The 15,360-nt window shown below is 47.5% G+C and overlaps 1 protein-coding gene across 1 annotated transcript in view; it reads left to right on the top strand.

The window, feature by feature from the left end:
- grid2 (glutamate receptor, ionotropic, delta 2) overlaps window positions 1-15,360 on the top strand; it is a 351,265-nt gene that overhangs the window by 957 nt on the left and 334,948 nt on the right. The window contains exon 2 of the mRNA XM_029259349.1: window positions 11,523-12,146. Coding sequence (XP_029115182.1) covers window positions 12,059-12,146 — 88 coding nt within the window. The 5' untranslated portion in view covers window positions 11,523-12,058. The remainder of the gene's footprint in view (window positions 1-11,522; window positions 12,147-15,360) is intronic.

Consider the following 15,360-nt stretch of genomic DNA (forward strand, 5'->3'; position numbering starts at 1 on the left):
TCTGAGGAACTTGGGGCAAAATATTTTGAAATTCCATCGTTTTTACTTCCTAAATTTTAAATGAAATGTGTGTTCTCGGGGGACTCTATTACCGCTTTCACTCGTCTTTCTTAATTTTATTATCGTCATCATTACTGCACTTTTGCACTTTTTAACGCGTTCGTTTACTTACAGACTGCTCTTAAAGATTATAACGAGGGGGGAAAAAATTTTCCCCTCCGTCCCACACAACAAAATTAGCAGGTACAGGCAGAGCTGAATGACAACATTTTAAAGTATCAGACGTTATAATCGCATTTTCGCTGCGATGCGGTGAATTTAGCTATTAGCGCGCGTCTGCCTTCCCCTCGCCGCGGTGCTGAGATCAGGGGCCGCGGCGCTGGAGGATGATGCATCGCAGCTGTAATATCTGGCGCCTCGTTCTCTCCAAACTCCCCGACTGTCGTTACGGCTCGCTGAAATCCATCACGAGCAGGCGTCCCGGCCCCTCGGCGCCTGCCTCGGCCTCCGTGGGATTCGGTTTGGCTCCCTGTCTTCGCCTCTGTAGCCGCTCTCTCGCAGTCTGTTTGTGTCTTTAATACTGTGCGGCAAACATCTGTTTGCAGCACTGGGACTCAGCCTTTTTCTTCCATCTAAGTGCGTCTTTGGACGACCCATCTTTTTGTGACATTTATCTGCTAAAGCAGCGGGAGCCTCGCAGCTGTCCCGATTGTTGCCCCCCGAGTTATTTGCAGTCCCCAGCGTTGGCTATTTGCATCCGCATGCGGGACACCGCGTGCTCCTGCAGGTGTGTATGTTGCGTTCTGCGTGCCTCTGCAAGATCTGTGTTTCGCCACCTCGAGGTTCCGCTCCAGACTCCCGTCCCTCGGCGAGGTCACCGCACTTAACCCGCTCCGGCCGTTTGCGTTCGACGACAACGCCCGGCGGCGTTCCCACGCGTCTGGCCTCGAAGCCATCCGGCGAACGGCGGCACGTTGCGGCCGCGTGCTTAAAGGACCCTTTGAGGTGCGCCTTTCATCGCGGCCGGTTCCCCGAAACGCGCCGGCGCATTCCTCGGGAACGAGAGTCGGAGCTTCTCGCGGGCGCGTGCAGACGCAAGCGCGGACCAGGCGCTCCGCGGGTTTTGCGAGACGAGCCGATTCATCATTTTTTCATGCTTTCCCTTTCGCACCGAGTCATGCTTTCACCGGCGATATTACCGAACCGGGATGGTTATAACTCTGAGCGACCTTTTGGAGTACTTCTCCGACTGGCTCTACACTAGAAGGGGAGTGATGACACATTGCAGAGCTTTCGCAGCACACTTGTGAGAGATGAAAGGAGTGAGGCTCACATGACAAAGCGGGCGTTCCGGGAGCGAGGTACCTCACTGCCGAGAATAAATCCCCGCATCTCCCAGCGCAGGCCCTGGACGTTGCTGTCAGAGCCAAAGCCTCTCAGATCTCCTCTCCCTTGTGTACAATTTGGAGGCAGAACTCTGGAATGGGATGTTTTTCATGGCTACCGAAGCGATGAATCAGCACCCCCCTCCCCCTTTTGGCATTTTGGCTCTAATTTAGGATGAAAGTGTGCGTTGCATGACCTCCGCTTCCGTAGTCTATGGGCTGTAAGGTCCAAATCACTTTCTCGTTTTCCGAAACGCATCGCATTAAAGGCGGATTCTGTCCGTTTTCCGAGAAGAGAGGCGTTGCGGACGGCACGGAGGTTAACTTCTAAGGCCTGAGTGAAATTAGCGCGAAGTTAGGAGATATTACGGGACTGAGGTGGGAGCGATTTTTTTTTTTTTTAAAAAGCAAACATACAGAGTTTGCCTGTCAAGAGGAGTTACGCACAGGAACAGCGGCATTCCGTGGTGTGCTTCTTCCAACACTCTTTTATCACAGATGTGCCATTCATATTTTGTTTCTGTCTAGCTTTTTCCCAAGTTTAAAGAAATTTTGTGAAGCTCTAGTACTTTTAAAATAAAAAAAAAAAAGCAAAACAGCATTAGTAAATTAGCCATGAGGGGCATCTCTTTATCCTCTTCATTTTTTTGTTTTTGTTATTTCTGGGATCTAAAAATGATGTAATAGCTCCAAAAATCCCTTGAATATTGCCCCCGTGTGCACATTTTAGGTTGGCCCCTCTAGAGAGTTTATTCAAAACACATCCAACCGCTTCAATACAGCACAGCTGAAAGGGCCTTTAAAATTGAAGTTCTGTCAAATTAACTCCCGGGGGGGGACTCCAGAGTGCTTTTCTTTTCTAATTTTCAGCTTCAGGATGATGTTTGTTCACTTTTATAAATTATTCACTGTCTGTAAAATTATTCCACACAATATAATATTGCGCGCACAGATTTCAAGCCCATTTACAGAAACGGTAACTCCGTGCGAGATGATCCGGGCGGTAGCGCTCATTTTAATATTACATTAAAAGCACACTTCTCGATTCCCTCCGCGCAACCTTCAGCGACATTCAACACCCCGTTACCGAGTCTGAGTCTGATCCGCCGTGCGAACGTTTACCTGGAAGCGCTCGATTCGTGGCGGTGCACCTCTTCACCTCTACGCACGTCACTACACGCAGAGCAGGAGATGGTCAAAAAGCGTCCGACCTTCCCCGTCCTACGAGCGAACGGTGATGGAGCCGAGCTCTTCTAAGCATCCGCGATGCACATGTTTCCCCGTGAGTCCAGCTGCAGCTCCGCAAAGCGCAGGGCAGGTGATATAATTCACCCGTCAGTACTTTCTCTCTCGTTTTTTTTTTTTTTTTTAATCGCGTGATCCGCTTCCCCGATGAAAATGTAGTTTCAGAAATGATCTATGACCAATTGCTGCTTGCGTACAGTAGCTTTCTCAACAACACATAATTTATCAACAAACATTGATAATTAGCTTCCACCCCACCATACCGTCTAACCTTTTCACAGCTGCACACTTGTAATAAATAGCACTGAATTGCAGACTGCGTGCCTGGGTGATGACACATTTGCAGCGTAAGTGGGTACATATGGCTTGTGATAGTTGTGCTGCGAACACATTTCAAAACAGATTCGAACTGATAGAGTGCGAATGGGAAATCAGTTTGATTTTTCTCGAAGAATGCCGTTTTGTGCGCCGGCCCCAGGAGGCCATTTTGTAGCGGCGCAGTCGGTCCCCGAGCGTCCGCCCGGAGTGCCCTTCGGGATCCGGGCGTCCCCCCGAGACCGGGCCGCGGACGGGCCGGGATCCGCCGCTTTCCCGAGGCCCTCGCTCCGGGGGACCGTGACGCAACGCCTCCTGCGGACACCGACTCGTTCGCCTCGCACCCGCCTCGACCAAACGGCACGCGAGCGAGTTTGCCGAGCTTCCTGCGAACCGGTCGCCGCTGTTGGAACGGCCAGGGTTGCGTGATTTTCTGGCAAATAGCTTGTCGCACGTAGCAGTGACAATGTCACGTGGGGTTCGGCTTTTGCGAGTTGCGCCGTGTCCCTTCTGCGACGGGAGGGAGACGCGCGGAGTTTTTGACCTCTGCGCAGACACGCTTATTATCGCCCCCGTGATCCAATCATGGCGGTTAATGGGGCGTCGCCGACTGTCCTTCCGCGCAGTCCGGCATCTTCCTCGTAGCGACACGTGACCGACTGTGGAGACACCGGGCAAACTCCGGTGGCGAAGGTAACGCGGGCTGCGCCGCTCTGATCTTTAAAGGAGAGCTGTCTGTAGGTGTTTGTTTCATACTTTGGCAGATGTGGGTTGAAGGCCCAGCTCCATAAACCCCTGACTGGTTCAGAAGCGCTGCATGAGCTCTTGAACTCAGCCCCCGCCACCGTGGATGCTCTGTGGGGGCTGAAGGGGAGGGGCGCGTGTGTTTCGCTGGGAAATACTGCCCTGTAACCAAAAATCCATGCCATCCCCCTCTCCCCAAGGGCTCTCTCATCATTTTAGGCACACAAGGCCAAGACGAAGGTGCTCTTCTGCGGTTGGAGATGACCGAGGGCATCTACAATAACTGGTGAACGGTGGCCCTTACTAAAGGAGTTTCAAGGAGAGCACTCTGCTCCGGAACTCATGGGCACTTGAGAATCTCAGCAGAATCCAAGCAGAACCAGAGATGCTTTTGTTTTCATGCAGTGAGACACCTTTCAAAAGACAGGCTTCGTGTTAAAAGCGTGTACACCAAGGCGGAAGATTTAAATCCTGCAAGTGCCAAGATGTCCTTCGGATGGGTTTATGCGTAAGACACCATGCGAGCCGACGTAGTGACTTCCAGATATTGTCTTCAAGAGAGTGATTACAAGCCAAGATGGAAGGCATAACAACAACCGTTGGACTATCACTGCCCGTACTTGCTGTTTCCGACTCTGTGTGTGCGTGTTTATATAGAACACACGCAGGAAAAGCACTTTAAAATTATAAAGATGTTCTACATTAAACATCTCCCCCTTTCCAGCTGCTGATATTGATAGCTTTGTCAGAAGATAAGTGTTATTACTTCTCTCTGTTAGTCCCTGCTCTGTATAGACAGGTTCATAAAAGCACAGCAAAAGAACCTCTTTTATCGATATCAAAAGTTATTACTTCTGCTTGTGTCGATTTCGAGTCCGCTACCAACTCTGCACTGGGTATCTACGCTGCGGTGCTCCTCAACAACATGAAATTTAAAAACTTTTGGAGAATAAACCGAAGCCGTTGCCCCAGAAACACTCTCTACCAATTCTACGTACAGTTTTAGGAATGTTTACTGGTTAAATTGTGCTAATGTTCAAATTGACTCTTCTTTGAGAATCGCGTCTGCATGTGCGTCTCACACACACACACACACACACCTTCAGAGCCGCCTGTCCCATATGGGGTCACGGGGAACCGGAGCCTACCCGGCAACACAGGGCGTAAGGCCGGAGGGGGAGGGGACACACCCAGGACGGGACGCCAGTCCGTCGCAAGGCACCCCAAGCGGGACTCAAACCCCAGACCCACCGGGCAGCAGGACCGTGGTCCAACCCACTGGGCCGCATGTGCGTCTCCTCGACCGTTAATGAAATGTGCTTTTCTTTTCCTCTGAGCTGTGTGTCGCTTTGGAGAAAAGTGCCGAAGGAACACACATGAATATGAGCGGAAGTGTTTTTTCGGCTATAAAAAAATCTGATGAAGAGTAAGTATAGCATAGTAATGTCGGGTGAGGTGAGGACGCCGCTGAGGTCATTCTATCCGGATGAAATTCTCTCGTTGTACTGAACAATGAAACAGCAGGTGATGTAATAATTAAAAAGGTGAATTCTGATTGAAGTTCGGATGAAAAAGTTTGCCGCTTCCGCTCTCCGGAGGTTCGGCTCTTTCCAGCTGTACCCTCGAGCAGCAGACTTAACCTGAATTAGGTCACTGAAATACCCAGCCGTACAAATGGATGAGGTTAAAGAACATTCGTTCGGAAAGTCGTTTTGCGCGCGTGACCCATTTCTTTGAACGGCACTGTCCCGCGTCCATCGGAGATGCGTCTCGCACCTCCACCTCGGACCGTCGGTCTCGGTCGGCCTCGGATTCCCCTGAACATCCCGCGCTCGAACTTGAGGCGAGGAGCTGATAATCCACACGTTCTGCACTGCTTTTCTACTGAGCTCCCAGGCATCCTGGGGGCAACAGCGTGTAGTTATTGGATTACCGCACATTGAAATCCAGAGAGGGGCATTAAGCAGCATACTAATCCTTAACCCCTTTAGTAAATGTCTTTGAGTATGAATGTGTGAAAGTGTAAAAATGTGAAGTGTACGTGTAAATCCGTACGTTCTGAAAGGTGTCCGATAAATAGTATCGATGCCCCGTGTTATGCGGTCATCGTAGGAGCATATGTGACATTGACCATAATTCTGGGGTCATCGGAAGGAACTATTTCTAAACGTATTCCCTTCAGAAATGAGACCCCGTACACACTCGCTTCGGTGCATTTCAGGACATCGCTTCTTGGAACATCCGAGCCAGCGTTCTTATGTGACAGCATTATGAGAAAATTAAATTTTAGCGATGCAATATTGTTTAAACTTAATTGGTAACAGTCATGTTTTGATCAGATGTTAACTTCCGCAGTGTACCTCTCATGAAAAAAAACCATTTATTGCAAATTACTTGAGTCATCTCAAGTCTGCAGTCGAAATGTAATTATCAAAGACCAAATGTTAACGTTGTGCTTACAAGCAAACTTCACACACTGCCTCCTACCGCCGCACGACTAGTGTGGTTCTCTTGATCGTCTCCCATCTCCTTGCTGATCAAACCATGGTCTGCTTAACCCTCGAGATATGAAAAAAGAGACACAACCACTGCAAGTAAATATATATCAGCCTTTCGTGCCAGACACATCATACGAAGGAAGCGAGCAGCGTGGAAGATAATAAAACGGTTCCTTTCAGTTATCTACCTCTTTGTTTGGAAAGAGCTGCGGAAATAAAACACGCTTTCATACACTCTCGTCTAATTACCTCCAAGGATATGAGTTCGATGTACGGTTTGAGTAACCACCTTTGTTTTACAGCACAAAATGGCATTTCATTCATCACACTGCAATCAGTTCTAAAATAATTTCGGGGTGTTCGCACTATGGCGCGTGCGCGTGCATGCGTTTGTCGCGCTTTATTTTCCGACAGCGACTGTACCGAGCGACACCCCTGCCTTCCTCCGTCTACTTATTATATCAGTTCCGGGCTTCATTTACGAGATGTTTCGGGTCTTTCCTTACGTGGAAATGTAAGCGGGTTTCGAGATTTATCCTGGAGACCGATGAAAAGCTCCCTTCGTCCATACGCATCGCACATCATCATCATCATCATCTGCACGCAATTATCTTCCGCACCTCATTTTCCAAAACCGAGATGTTTTCAGGCCTGAGAGAGTGGAAAATAATTTAATCTGTTTTTGTGCTTTAGGACGTTTCTCTGCTTTCGTGAATTTAATCCCGCACGCACAAAGGCGTGGAAGTGAGCGCACAGGTCCGGGACGCGGCCTTCTTCTTGCTTCTATAAGTTCTAAGCCGACCGTTTGCCGGTTTGAGCCCCACACCCTCCTCCCTGCTGCAGTAGCCGTGAGTGAGAGCTACTTACTCCGAGTTGCTCCAGAAAAAGTACTCGGCTGTCTAAATAGGTCATATATTGTAAGTTTCTTTGGGTACATGTGTCAAGCAGCAACTTAATAATGAAAATGATTTTAAGCATTCAGACGTCATAAAAAGCAGCTTTAGAGTCCTCCCTTCCTTCGCTCAGTACTGACCCCCCTAAAACATGTCATCGTCACACCGTTAATTTAAAGCAACGCTCTGCTGCAATGTTGCAATGTTTCCGCCGACATTCCCCAGGCTGTATCCTACAGCTACTCATAGTTCTTCGTCTCGGGTGTTTCAATTAGCATACAACACGTATTTCGAAATAAAGGCTAATGCTGCGAACTGTTATTAGAATTCGCTTTCGTAGTTATTGGGGACTGAACTGTGTTTAGTTTTCAACGGCTTTTGTGACTTGCACAGTGACGCAGCGGGTAGCCCTGATGTCTCTCGGTGTGCGCACGGAGCAGTTTTTTAATACATGTGAAAGGCTGTATCATATAACAGTTGTTAATGAACCTAGAAGCCTTCAATTAGACTCAGTGTAGAATTACGTTCCTTATTCACGCATAGCCTAATTTGAAGTCGATACAAATTTAAAACAGTAAATCAAACGTCCTTTGAGGAGAGCATTTTTTTGTATTCGAAAGCTTTCCTCACAAGCTTTTCTTAAGTAGTGGGAGAAAAGTCCAACACCCCAAAGTAGCTGTAATTATATAATTAGACGACTATAGCTGTAATTCCTTGCTTTCAGCAGAATGTCTCTTTTAGTATTTCTGATGGTTTTGAAAATGTTCTTTATTAGGTTCTCCATTAAACACTCTTTCTTTAGTCTACACAAGTAAGCTATTTATTATGCACATTGATACTACCAGTCTTTTTGGGATTTAATTTTTACTGAACTTGATTTTGTTGCGACCAGTAATTTTTTATGCTACAGAATACTACGCTCTGAAGTTTATTTCACTTTAACCTTGACTCAGATTGTTTTTCTGCAGCTATCTAGCATGAGGGCCAAAGCTTGTAGTGTTCTTTGATATATGTCTCGCTGCAGCTAATCTTAAGTAAGATCCGCAGTCAGTGTGGCTTGATAACAGCCAAAAAGCTCATGGTGTTATTCAGTGGCTATGGAATTCCACATTATGCTAATGTCTTTCTAGAATCTTGTATTGGGGCTGTTCAGTGCAAATGTAGGTGTGTGTGTGTTCATCTTCACTTTGGATTCCACTGATAGACTCACATCTGACCATTTGGAGAGAGCTTACCATCCCCCAGTTACATCACTAACAACCAGAAACAAGAGTGTCAGTAGGATAGATGAGGGCTGCTGCGAACAGCTGTTATGGGGCTAAATGGATTGTTCCATTGTTTTACGTTTAGATAGCGCCCGATATGCCTCGTACAAAATCCTCTGTTTTGTTTAAAACTTCCATAATGTGTAGTAAGGGTAAATTTGTTGTGGAATTCTCTGATTTATAAAAGTCAGGATGCCAAGGTGTATAGGGAAAGATGGTAGTATAGTGGATAGAGCTGCTGTCTTTGCACCTGAAGGTTGTAGGTTTGACTCCAACCTGTGCACATAGTACCCTTGAGCAAGGTCCTTACCCTCAATTGCTCTAGTGGAATTACCCAGCTGTATAAATGTAGCTAGATTAACATGTAAATGAATAAATGTAAATGTGCTGCACCATCTCCTGCCAGTTTAGTTGTTTTCTTTACACACCATAGGTCCAATGGAGAGGAAGACTGGACTGTCCCTCACCTGTGGATCCTACAGACACCAGAGTAGAAAGCAGGCATTTATTATTCCAGGTACCTCTTACCTAGTCCAGAGACATACACTAAGGTGAGAAGAGACGCCTGAGGTTCTCTTCTTGGTTCTGGTGTCGGTGGGTCTGTTATGAACCTTATCCTTTAGTGGATGTTGGATCATGCTGAGGTTCCATCACAGAGCTGGGTCATTGGTTAAAGACCTGGATTTGTAGCCAGAATCCTCGAATAGGAACTGCTGTGAACTGCTGATCAAAGTACTTAATCTAAATCACTTCACCAAAATGTCCACTATATGTGGATTGCTGAAATTATAAGCTTTTTACTCGATGTAGCTAAGCAAATAAAATATATTATTGCTAAATAAATAAGCAACGCAATATAATATTCCTTAGAGAAAGGTTCACTTTGCAAAAGTGGAATTTGAGCACAGTGAAATACACATCACAACCAACCATAATCACTTGAAAACCACTCCACAACATTTCGATATGCTGCTGTTACGCAACATCTTGCGATTAGTTTCCCCCGAAGCACACTGAACCATCAAATCAACATTCGGTCCCAAAAAATCACTTAATGTGACTGTTTTAACAGATGATTCTCCATATTTCCATGACTAATAGACAGGACCAAACAAGTTACTTCATTGATGAGAATCACTTGATTGCAACTGTACTCCTTTAAAAATGCTTAATTAGACCCGTGCTATGTTTCCCAACACGCCCCTGGCCTTGGAACGTTTGTGCCGCACAACAACTGGTGTTTTATTGAAAAGAGAGGCTCCCGGCGTTTTTCTACACCATAGGCTGCTTTAAAGAATCTGATAGAAACTAAGGACTCATCTCAGGAAATCAAATAATTTGGAGAAATAGATTGCACTGAAACTTGATTACCAGAACTGATCCACGCAGAATTATGCCGTAGTAACATTTTCATTTTATTTTTAAGTTTTAGACAGTATAATTTTCAGCGCAAGCTGCTCTCCCTGAAGCCCATCCACGGACCACGAAGGAGTCTGTGGACTCCGAGTTAAAAACCGTGGTTTAAGAGAAATATGCTAATAATATGCATGCATTAAGTCAGCAGGCATGTTATACCTCGTGCACGCTTTTGTTGATGCTTTCATCTTTGTATTAATTCATTATCCACACATTAATGTAGGTTACCTGTGCGATGCTACCGATTCAGATTTTTTTAATGTTATTACTTACTCCCACCCGCTGTATTTTTGCTCTGAAGGCCTTGTAGGTCACTCTGGATAAAAGCGTCAGCTAGATTAATAAATGTAAATACTGAGGCCCCTGGACACCTTGTGCCAAATGGACTCGTGCCAACAGAGGACAGCATCTCCGATTGCAGTGATGCTGGACTCGGGCTCATCAGTGATTAAAGCAGCTCTCTAATGAAGGTTAAGGGGCAACGCTCTAATGCAGTGCTACTCCGTCTCCGTGCGAGATGACACACACTCAGGGATGACATGTCATGTCCCGGCGTGTCCCTCTAATGCATCTGAGACTTTGATTTCTTCACGTGCCTTGATCTCCCGCGCGATCGCTGCACTTGACAATGACACACTTGTTTCGAAATAAACAAAACAGGCAAGTTAGTAAGTTGGTGAAGGCCAAGGAATAGCCACAGGTCTCCAGTGTTTTTTTCCTTCCAAATCTTCTTCGCAATTTCGAGGTACCAGTACTCCAGCGCTCTAGACGCACTCTCAAATGGTTAATGCTTGCGGACCTTGGAAACATAATATATATATATGCGACCCGGAACAGAAAATCTCTGCATTGCATTCTCCCCGTGCACTGTGTGTGTTTAGTTCAAAACGCTCATGTGAACTCGTCAAGATTCAGTCCGTTACCCTTTAATTTAAATACGCTCCTTCTTCACACGAAGAAGTGGGACATGCATGATCGTTACGGTATTTCAACAGCATCGCCGGTTTAGCCGAAGCCTTGCGCTCCGCTACGCAGCCCGGCGCGCGACAAAATGTATTCGCATTTGATTTGTTTTGGAACACAATCGATTTTTAATTCCGCCCGTAAACAGCACGAGCCGAAGCCGGAGCCGCGAGCCGCCGGGCTGCAGTGGGGTCCACTGCGGAAGAGGCGCACAGTGGTCGCAGCCGACTGGGAGGAGCTCGCGAATAATTGTATTGCACCCCCTCCCTCTCTTTTTGCAAGACTCCCCCTCCCTCTTCCTCTCCCTCTCCCCCTCTCTCTCTCCCTCCCTCTCTCTCTCTCTCTCTCCCTCCCTCTCGCGCGCACCCCTTCCGCCTCCCTCTCAGGTAATTTACTTCGAGACACCGCGCGGCTGACTGCCGATGCTGCTCGCGCGGTCCTTGCTCTCCTCGAGCCAGCCCTCCGCTGCCTTCTCTGCGCACCTTTGCTTTGGCTCGCGAGCGCTGGCGAGCGTCCGCGCGCGGACCCGGCCGTGCGGAATCGTGCTGGACTCGCGCGCGCTGCTGCTGGGCTCCCAACACTGGAATCTCTGTGTGGAGGAGGAGGAAGACGAGGCGCGACGGTCGGCGGTGCTTCTCGCGACATGGGATTGCTTCTGAAATCTTGAATCTTCCCGTCCGTGGCACTTGCCTGGCGTTCACGCTCGAGAACATCGATCGAACCCGTCGCCGCGTCCACTAGTAAACTTCCTTGTATTTTTTTTAATTGTTTTTTTTTTTTTTTTCTCTTCCCTCCTAGAAACGATGGAAGTTGCTCTCTTGCGTGATGTTCGTGGTTTGAGCTGAGCGGAATGGTTGGTCTGTGAGGCTCGAACGCGAGGTTCTCCCTCCTCAGTAACGACACACAGCAGGGATCCGCGCTTCATCACAGGGGAAGAAAAAAAACGGGGATCTTCCTAACGGTCCACATTCGATTTGGCTCCTCTCGGGCTCGTTTGGGGTCGGATTAGTTGGCGCTGGATGCCGGCGAAGAAGAGACAGAGCGCTCACTGTGGAGGAGTTTGACGCGCAGGGGGGATTTTCAACAGGGCTACCGGAGGTCTCAGCTCTTACAACTCTGAGAAAAATAAAAATACAAATCTGAGGCGAGGCGAAGCGCAAGCGGCGGCGGCGAAGAAGAAGGACGAACGGCCCTTTTCGGAGCGGTTTCCTCTCCTGTGAGCAACTACTCGTTCGCCGGGGACGGGATTTAAAAACGCACACGTCCCCACGCAAGACTTATCTTCGTTTTTTCAACCCCACTTCAACATTAAGAGGCATTTAAGTGCGGGAGAGATGAAAGTTGCCACGGCGGTGTTGCTTCTGGCCGCGTCCTGGTGTCTGAGGTGGAAGTCGGTGCTGTCCGACTCCATCATACACATCGGTAAGTCACACTCGGCCGGCGCCGCCGAATCCGTCCGTGCCATGTACACGTTATGTTCATATCATATGACACGTTCATTGATTCGATATTTATCACAACCAGAAGGGTCCTGCGGCGTGTGGAGCCCCGGTCGACGTCGAGCTTTGTGTTGCCATCCTGTCACGCACTTTTAAACGGCGAAAAGCTAAAGTTGAATAAGACAGATGGTATTTTAAATGTGGAACCGGCGGGCAGCACTCTGCGTTAGTGTGGTATACGTTATAAATTAAATACCATGAGGTATTTTTATGTTTTTGTTTCCTCGTAGAATGACTCGGGACGTTGAGGCGGTTTTGTCGCCGTTCTGTTGCACCGTTTCGGCTGCTCTACGCGGAGACCGTTTGTTTGGAGCTCGCGCCGGCGTCGACGTCGTCGTTTGTGCCGCGGTTTAGCGTCCGTTCACACGTATGTCGCGCGCGGACCGAGAACAGGTGGTCTCGGCACTGCGTGATTTCTGCGGGTCGACGCGGTGAGGGGGCGGTACTGGGGAGATGATGCTGCGGGTGCGGGAATTTAGCGTAGCGGAGATGTCGGGAAAATGTTCCTCCTAGAACAGCGGACTGTGGCGCGAGGGCGGAACGGCGGTTGCAAACGTGAAACACACGTGCCGACAAATACGGCTCATTTTTAAATGATGATTTTTGTTGTGCGCTTTGAGTTTTTTCCCGAAATGAGCGTCGGGGTAAGAGAGCCTGCTGCATCACACAGCCGTAACAGACAGTGTCGCACTGTGTATTCCCTCGCCGCCCTCTGGGCGGGTGCGTGTGCGCGCGCGTGTGGGCTCACGTAGAGCACCGGACGGACGGGGATGTTGACAAGGAGGAGGAGTAGTCGCGTGGCATGCATGGTGGAGCGGGCGTCCCGAGTGGGTCAGTGCGCGTGGGACACACGCACAGTGAGGGAAAGGTGACAAGTGGAGAGAAAAAAAAAATCAATGGTGAAAAAGATATATAAACTTCATACATCTATAACATGATTTATTATAAGGAAACTGCGGAATCACAAAAAAGCAGAGTACATGATCTCCGCAGGCCTCTCAGTTAATGTGCACAAGGGAATACACACCAACTCACAGCCCGTTACGGTCAGTTTATGCTGTTGCCGTGTGCCTTTGGTTTTGTTTAACTTCCCTTAATCAGGGGGGTCACCAAAATCCACACGGTTCGACACCCTACTTGTTGCTGATTACCATAAATCGTTTCAAAATGAGGACACAGCAATGTTTCAACATACATAGGCGCTCACTGAATGGACAGCAGACCCACTCACTTCTGATGCATCTCATTGATCTACACACACACACACACACACATCATGATTGAGTTAAAATTATTATAATGTTCCCAGTTTTGCAGGACGTTTCTCGAAGGTGAGAACTACCCCGCATTTTTAGTATACAACTCAAGACAAAAAACATCAGATGTCCTGAATCATTCAGAATGTGTCTGGTTACGCACCAAGGTTGTGGTACCGCACACATAAAGCCCTGATTTTGTCAAAATACGCGGAAGTCTCATCATGTTCACCACGAACTGTATCGGAACCATTATCGCCATTATTACTTTGCAATATATAAACCTGTTGCTGGGCTGTTTTCCACTCTCTCCCTTAAATCAATATTCCATTTCCTTTGCCAGTTCATTTCATTTTTGAGATCACTTACATAAGACACTGTATTTTCAAATTTTCTAATCCCACCAGGAAATAAGATTTCGCTTAGCTCTATTTATGTGCATAAAAAGACCACACTCAGCACGTAAATGAAGAAAAATTTAGAATATATAATACGTGTGTTACAAAAAGCTTATTCATTCCATAGCTTTTAACATAAAGTATATAACACGCTGCGATCCCACCACGGCGAATTCTTTCCCAACGAATCATCCGTGCGTGGGGCTCCGAGCAGGGGATGTCGGTGACGAGTCGAACCCGGAGCCCCGCTCACCGCGTCCCGCGTTCATTACTTGATTACTAGGAGCAGCCGGGTGCAGCGCGTGCTGTGGGGAGAGCCTGCGCGCGTCGCGTCGTGCGCTGCATGCAGATGTCCGGCCGCTGCACAAACCTATTCACATTTATTTTGGTCCCCGATTTTTGTAGGAGCGCGATGGCACGGACCTCGGATCACGCACATAGCAGCAGGAGAGGCCAACCCGTTTCACACTGATATGCCCTTAACGGAAAACAGTAAATCCGCAGAGATCTTTTTTTTGATTTTCTAGTTTTTCTAAAATCGTCGTGACAGGTGTCTTGTTTTCCTGGCTTGAGGGTCTGATTCTGAATCGGATAAGTGTCACGAACATTTTTTTTTTTTTTCCCCCAAGCTGGTATTTGTGATTAGGATGCATCTTTTTGCTCTTCTTTCCCTCTTCTCTCTTAATTTTAGATTTCCTAATGAAGAAGCTCGAATGGTGCCATTTTTTTATTTATATCAGATTTGACCTGGATATGCAGCCATCCTGGAGAATAACACACATTCACTATCAGAAATAGCTCTTTTGTGAATTCATAAAGGTTTGGTTGACAGAATTAGCATTTCTTTTGTGTCCTGCACACTGTGATGTTAATTGTCCGGTTGAATGCAGGATTTGCACGGTGTGTATGAATCTGGTGCTGTCTCTAAATGCTTTGAAGACTGTTATATTGCTGTCAGGGTTATGTCCTACTGCAGCCCCCATACCCTACCCCCTCTTTATATCTGAAGGTTAAAAATAACTTTTTTTTCATTTATAGAGCTAGTGATAGACCTGCTGATCTGTGTTATGCTGAGGGGAATTTTGCTGGCCAGATGTCTCCCGTCCAGGTGGTCTTGGTGCTGAAAGTGACAGGACATGATATGCACTACTGCGCAGTGCAGTACACTGCAGGGTGGTCTTGCACTCCTTTGGGAGACCACAGAGTGAAGCCTGTAATGATGTGATGGTGAAGGAGGATGAACCATGCGTGCAGGGCATGACCTGTTGTTTGTGTGCACCAGACAGCTTGGCAGGTGTGTCTTTTTGTGAGAGAGTGAATCACTGTTGCAGACCAGCTGGATCTCTGCCTGTTGGAAATTTAGGGCTGGAGAAACAAAATTAAAAAGTTTTGCTTTACCTGACACAGAATGGCATTTAATGCTCCCTGGGGATTGTGTAAGATGTAACAAACAGATATACAAATTGGACAAAACTTACTGGGT

Source organism: Scleropages formosus, chromosome 17 (assembly GCF_900964775.1).
Source record: "Scleropages formosus chromosome 17, fSclFor1.1, whole genome shotgun sequence".
Classification (NCBI taxonomy): domain Eukaryota; kingdom Metazoa; phylum Chordata; class Actinopteri; order Osteoglossiformes; family Osteoglossidae; genus Scleropages; species Scleropages formosus.